The sequence below is a fragment of the Lycium ferocissimum genome, chromosome 2 (assembly GCF_029784015.1).
Source record: "Lycium ferocissimum isolate CSIRO_LF1 chromosome 2, AGI_CSIRO_Lferr_CH_V1, whole genome shotgun sequence".
Lineage (NCBI taxonomy): Eukaryota > Viridiplantae > Streptophyta > Magnoliopsida > Solanales > Solanaceae > Lycium > Lycium ferocissimum.
The window spans coordinates 65,766,532-65,773,809 of NC_081343.1; the positions used below are offsets into that span (position 1 = coordinate 65,766,532).

The 7,278-nt window shown below is 33.2% G+C and overlaps 1 protein-coding gene across 1 annotated transcript; it reads left to right on the forward strand.

Moving 5' to 3' along the window:
• The first annotated feature begins 4,738 nt into the window (after positions 1-4,738).
• On the forward strand, positions 4,739-5,622 carry LOC132046878 (nucleosome assembly protein 1;1-like). Its single transcript, XM_059437686.1, has one exon. It carries the CDS (start codon positions 4,869-4,871, stop codon positions 5,409-5,411), a length of 543 nt encoding a protein of 180 aa, XP_059293669.1. The 5' UTR covers positions 4,739-4,868; the 3' UTR covers positions 5,412-5,622.
• The last annotated feature ends 1,656 nt before the right edge of the window (positions 5,623-7,278 follow it).

The following is a 7,278-nucleotide window of genomic DNA, read 5'->3' on the forward strand; positions in this document are numbered from 1 at the left end:
TCACCAATTGGTCATAGTTACCAAAGGTGAGTTACAAGCTTTTAAGAACTCAAGTTTAAATCCATACTTGCCTACCGAAATTTCTACAGCATTTCCTCTATAAATTCCATCCTGAGTTAACCGGCCATAATATCAACAACATCCACCTGACAATACCAACAACACGATAATAGTCACTACAAATCACAATATAACACAACTAATCTTCTTTCCACCATATTGTTATAGCTTTCATTCCGACTTCACCTTCCAACCTCATGTCAACATTATCATATTTATTTACCAATCCACAACCATTCAATACGATTTTAAAACACTTCATATCGTTTACAAAAATATTCGCAAAATATACCATATATGCAAACTTTCCACCAAAGCCATAATGCATCCAAATTTTTAATCTTTAACATGCATATTCATAGTATGTTTATCTTCCAATTTCATCAACAACCATCATAATTTGCATCTTAACAATTTCATTTCCATGTTAACATAAAACTAGAATAAAATCATATAATTCCTACAACAACCTAACAATAGATTTTCATGCCAACTAAACCATTCTCTCCATTTACTCCTACAAGAACACAACAACACAATTCATACACTAAATAAATTCAATCCATTCCTTCACTTTATGGCACCACACTAGCCATAACACACACACACACACACGCTTGTACACCATACACACACAACAATTTCATGATTTTCATGCAACTCTAATCACTATAACACATATACTCATTCCATAACACAAAAACATAGAATTCTTACCTTTTTCTTCAAATTCCAACATGTCGCAAACGGTTCTTTCGCTAAACTAATTATACCACGTCGAAGAGCGTCTTGAACTTATCAAGAATTCAAGAAGGAAGAGATTTTGAATCAAAGTCAAAGCTCCAAAAAAATTTCTCTTCTTTCTTTCTCTTTTTTTTTCCTTTTTCTTTTTTTTTCTTGATTTGTTTCTTTTTTTGTGCTTGAAAACTTTGAACTTACTCACTTATATAATAAAATCACATGACAAATTCTTATGGAGTTGGGCGAGCACATGGCCGGCCACCCCTTTATTTTGGGCCTCATTTTTTCTTATTTTTCTAGCCCAATTCATCAGGTTTCCATTTTAAAAAAATTCCCGAGACTAATTTTCAAAATTCCAAACTTACTTAGGCCTGTCCGATGTTCTCGTGTCAATATTTTCATAAGTAACAACATACACACCACATAAAATCAAATCATTGGCCTTATTCTTACAAATCACAATTATTCTATACCTCCTTTAACGTGCAAAAACACGGGATATAACAATCGTAGTACGAATCGGTTTGTTACGACGAACACTACTAGACGAAGTTGCATTAGAAAACAACTTGGTAAGTTAATTTTAAAAACTTAGTCTCTAAGACTTTGGTAGTCGTGCAAAAGGAATACATGTGAGGGAAATTAAAATATGTTAAAAGTCTAGAGTGGGAGATTGTTGGGGTATATACCATTAACCATGCGTTTGTATTACATGGTATATTCTAACAATTGTCATGGTTAAAAGTCTAAGGGAGATTGTTGGATATATATACTATTAACCATGTGTTTGGATATAGTATTTATTATAGAACAATTATTTATTCATTGTTTAATAAAGAATTAAATAGATCATGTACTAGTATGTGTGTCCTTTACTTATATAGTAGATGATTTAGTGTATAGAGTTTAAGTTTATACCGACTGAAGATTAAATCGTCGGTTCTTATAAGTATAAAATTTATGTTCACAATCGAAGATGAAAATTGGACAAAGCTATTGTATGATTGTAGCACAAGATTAATATAATGTATCTTCATTATGGAACTGCAGTAGTTAAATCTTCTTGTGCTAGTACATTTTGTATGTATTGAACGGACCAAGTAGATATGTTGTTTTCATAATTTCACAATATATAAAACAAATTCTCTAGTTCATTAAATGTACTTATACTCTTAATCTTGATATAATTATTATGATCAATGTGATTTGTTCATTATTTTGATTTATTAAAAGGTACGACTCAATTGCGGGTTTATGTATTCCTGGTAAATTGGATAATGGCAAATTACATTTGTGAAATAATAATTAGTTGATAGAATCCGTGTCTCGACTTTGAGATTGATGATACCCCTTTATGGATGCTTATAAGTCTCATGTGAAAACCCTGCAGGTGGATTTTGTATCCGTCACATGATGTAAGTTAAGCAGAAATATAAAGGATTAAATTAGTCGATGAATTAAATTGTCAGTAATTTAATTTATTTGATTGGTGTCTGTAATCTTAACATGGGGAGTTAAATAAGTTTTTAATGAAGGATTTTGAAATAAAGGAGTGCAATTACGTTGTTCTGGAATAAATTGTAATTTATTGTGGTGTAGGATTAATTCATTCATATTCCGAATTAATACCACAATAGGAAACACCGTTATTAAATCTGTGGTTCCCGCTGTGCCTGAATATTCTAGAACAAGGAAAGTAAAAGGAAAAATAATATCCTTGGTGGGTTAGGAAGGGCTGACGTTTTTCTGCTAGGGTTTACCCTAAAAACGCGCGTATATAAAAAGCCATTGAACCCTAAGTGATCATTTTTTTCTTTAGCCGAATACTTGCCACTCAAGTATTACGTTCATAGAACTTGATACACAGTAGAAGAGGCGAGTGGAATTGGAGGATGAACGTGGATGGGTTTTGCTGCGCTGAAGGCTAGATTGAGGTTGATTCACGCTTTCCAAGAGATAAGTATCAATTTTATGTTTGATCAATATCTTTGATTATGTGTTGTCTAAATTACATGCAAGTTCGATCCTGGCTATTTGCTTCCGCTGCGTATGCTTGTATTCCATCAATTAACATATTGTCCTGTTGTTTATGTCATCCTTTTTCTCCTCTCATGTCTTGTCTTTATCAAATTTCTCTTCTCCTGCCTCCTCTTTAGTCCCTTATACATTCTTCAACCAGTAAATCCGTGATCGCGAGTTTTCCTGAGTGCATGTGGCCCTGCAGTTTTTGCAAAGATTTGCACGGCCTGAATTAATCGGTTGTAAACTGGTGGAACTGTACTCCATTGTCTCTGTTAGTTATATATATCAATTGGTTTTGATTTCATAGTTAATGATTGAGCTGGTGACTTTACTGTAATAAACTGGACTCTTGGAACTGTTTGATTTAACTGTTTGATTTAGTTGCCAATAGAGGAGTTATTTATGAAACTGCTTTCCATATATATTGTTTTTGATGACTGAAAATATATTTTAACTCAACATGCATGTGTCTTGGTTGTATTTGCTGGTGAATCTTATTAGCTTTTACTTCTAAAGTATATAAGATAAGTGGATTTAATTTGAATGTGAAGAACTTTTATTCTATCGGTGTAATTTAATCTAGAGTAGGTTGCTGTGTTATTTTTCAGGTTGTCACGAGTTCTAAAACATTAGGTTCGATAGTACCCATTCTTTTTCTTGTTTGTTTAGTTGTAATTGTCTTTTCCTTAGGTATTTGAGTTGAAATTGCGACCTTCATCTTACACTACACAAATAGGTTGAGTGTTTCAATTGCATAATAACATTTTGAGTTTTATTTTTATATACCTGGCAGTATTAAAATGTCGTGATTGTCCATTACAAGTTAACCATGTTATCTGGAGAAATAGTTTATTATACAATAATAATACGTATCTCCGCCGGAGTGAGCTTGCTTTTATTGTCAGTCTCATAATCTGTTTGGCCAAGTTTATTTTTTCCTAAAGTGCTTTTTTTTTTCCCAATAAGTGTTTATTTTAAAAAAGTGGGGTGTTTGGCCAAGTTTTTGGGAGAAAATAAGTGTTTCTGGGGAATAACAGAAGCCGTTTTTCAGAAGCTAAAAAAAAAAAAAAAAAACTTTTGCTGTTTAAAAGTGTTTTTTATATTAATTGATCAAACACGAACTATTTTTCCACAAAAATAGTTTTTTAGAAAGCATTTTGAAAAAAGTAATTTTCAAAATAAACTAACAAGCTATCAAAGCTTGAATAAAAGAGGAGGATTGTAGTAGGCTAACAGCCACCATAAACTTTGCCAATTTATCAAGAAATAATTTATTATGACATGTTAAATTATATTATTAATACAAACTCTGATTACATTTATATAAGTTAAGTCTAAATTTCTGTCCTTTTGCCTTTCCTTCTCCACTATTCTCGTGGTCAACTTAACCCAAAACTTTCAGAAGAAAAAGCTCGTATGGTATCCCTTGTTTCACGTTTCTGAGTCCGAGTCAAAACAACACCGTCCCAAAATATTCCATTTTATTACTTCAATACATTCTAAAATTAATTATCTGAAAATAAAATCAATAATTTGGTACGACATGCTAACTACATTAATAAAATAAATTTTATTTTCACTATATTAAGTTAAATAATACTATTTCTTCTTCTTCTTCTTCTTCTATCTTTCCTTTCTCCACGGTTCTTGGGTCAACATATCCAAATCCTAGTAGAACAAAAAAATGTTTGGTTTCCCTTGTTACACGTTTCTAGTTAAACGACACCGTTTAGGATATCCATCCCATCGTTTCGGTTTATTCTTCAGAAAAAGTAGCAAAATAAAAAACAAAGATAAAAGAGAAAAAAGAATTGCACGATACTAGCAAACGACACGCAACTGAACCAATAGAATCGCAGCAAATAAACAGGTGGACCAAACAAAACTGCTACGTCACCTAAACTGCTCTTCCTTATTTACATGTACAACATCTTTTACTTCTTCATCTCAAAAAAACCAAAACTCCTCCACAAGTAAACTACTACAAATCTACAATACAAACCCTCAAATCCATTTTCAAGAACAAAAAAATTATCAAAGCCAATATGTTGAGAATCCTTGGAAAAGATCTCACAACAATGATCACCAGATCTGAGTCATCAAAAATCGAAGTTGCCCACCATGTGTTCGACGATTTGTCTGAATGGGAATTCGTTAACCCATCTGATGATGAACAAGATGACACCTACTCCTTCACTGATGAACCCATGTTAAAACAAGATGACCCGATTACTGACCCGTGTGAAATCGGGTCACCATCTCCGGATATATCCATGGATTCTCCCTTGCAAGTACAGCTTGTTGGTGCATTGATCGCTTATGATGTTAGGGTTGATAGTTCTAATGATGATGACGTGGAAGAAGAAGAGGAAGAGGAAGAGGAAGAAGAAGATTATGATGACGATGATTTGGATGATGAGTTGGTGCCAAATTGGTTAAGTGATAAATTTGGGAGACAAAGGATTAGGAAAATAGGGAAAAGGGCTAATTCAAGGATGAACAAATCCAAAAAAGGGCCTTACGTTTTTAATAGGCCTGGATGTGTTCATGGCAAACATGGACTTGGTGTGCAGCACAATTATATCTAGGAAGTAAATATCTTGGAAGTTTCAACTGTGAAGGTTTAGGTTAATTTCTTAACTGGAATCATTGTTGATTTGATCTGAATATAAACTTTGATGTATTTAGGACTCAGGTGGAATTAGTATTAAGAACGGTTGGTACTATTTTAGTTTGTCTACTTGGATTTGGATGTAAATATCTGAATTTATCTAATGCAATTTCAATTTCAAGATCCAATCTTTTATCGTTGCTTTTACTGTTTAATGCAAATATTTGAATTTAAGAAATAAAGCAAAAAGATCAGTTCTTAGTGGAAATGATAATCCATTTGGAATTGGTTACCTTATAAAATACTCCCCTGTTGTTCAATTGAATTATAAATTTACTGTGTGTTCTTTTCTTTATGTGACAATATGCTTCTCTGTTGTTCATATTTGCCAAGTTGCTTCGTTAATATTGATTTCTGCAGTTATTTTATTGACTTATTTCAACTATAAGTAACTCTCTTTTGTTCTTCATAATTTGCACAACACTCTGAGATCCATGAGGGAATTTTTTTCTTGTATAGACTAAAGACTTGCTATTTTAGATGTAAAAGTGTTGAACACTGAATAATTTGTGTGGTGATCCACAATTCCACATGTATTTTATGCTACTTTATGATCTTGTTTCTCCAATAACTAAAGGTTGGAAGGTTAGTTTGTTTATAGTTTTTTCAAACTGATGCCAGCTGGACTTGCTTGTCATTGCCATCTTGCTTCTGAGGAAGAGATGAATTAGTTTTGCTCCTTTCTCTCGATCTAGAAAGTTGAAGTTTATACTCTATGTTTTAATTGAATTACGAATGGGAAACTTAATTCATTGCCTACCGAGTAGAAAAAAGCTAAGGTCTTATGGTGGCAAATAATTACTTCCGGTGTTTACACCAATTTAACCGTAAAAAGGGATAACACGGTGTTGCGTTGCGCACAAAGCATTTCGCGTTCACGTAAGGTCTTGGGAAGAAAGGGGTGTGATGTAGATCGTCGAATCAAACATTAATGGCTGATCTTATGATTTGAACCCGTGATCATAGGTCACACACGGATAACCTTACCATTATTTCAAAGGCTTCTCCTCCCATTATTTCAGAGGCTTCTCTTCTCCAATTTAAACTTAGCACTTATAATTTAAGGCTTCTCTTCTCCAATTTAAACATAGCACTTATAATTTAACGTGAGAATACACATCATTTAACCATCAGCAATTAAAAAGTAGTTTCTAGTTGCGGCAGTGAATTGGATGGTAATGGAGAATATTAGGAATGCTCAAATGATAATATTGTCACTATCTGAAAAGCTTAAGCAATCATGAGTGATAATGTAGACATGACGTGAAGTTTAAGGAATCAATTGGCACCTACTTCCACACAAAAATACAAACAAATAGCACTGCCTTTTTTATATTAGTTGGTGATGGTTGTGAGTGCACTATAAGGAATAAAGAATTTTGGTTTAGGTTGAAGTAAGCTCTAGAATTAAAAAAAAAGCATTTGGCATTTTTCCTCGGGTTATTGGTTGACTTTTGATTGATCTCGGTTAAAATAACTGGTAGAAGGCCTTGTACAAGTAATTGATAGGAGAAGAACTTGTTAGAATGGCGCCTTGTAAAAGTAATTGATAGGAGAAGAACTTGTTAGAATGGCAATTTCTGGCAACTCTAGTTACGTTTGGTTATTATTATTTGGTTGAACAGAACATGTTACGACAGTTGGAATTAGAGTATATTTGGTATAACTGGAAGTCGTTTCCGTATATAAGAGGCTGGTATAGAAGCAGCGGGTTCCGAGGAGTACTCGTTCTTGGCCGAAGTGCACAAGTACTACGTTCTGCGATTAAGCCATACCCACAATAC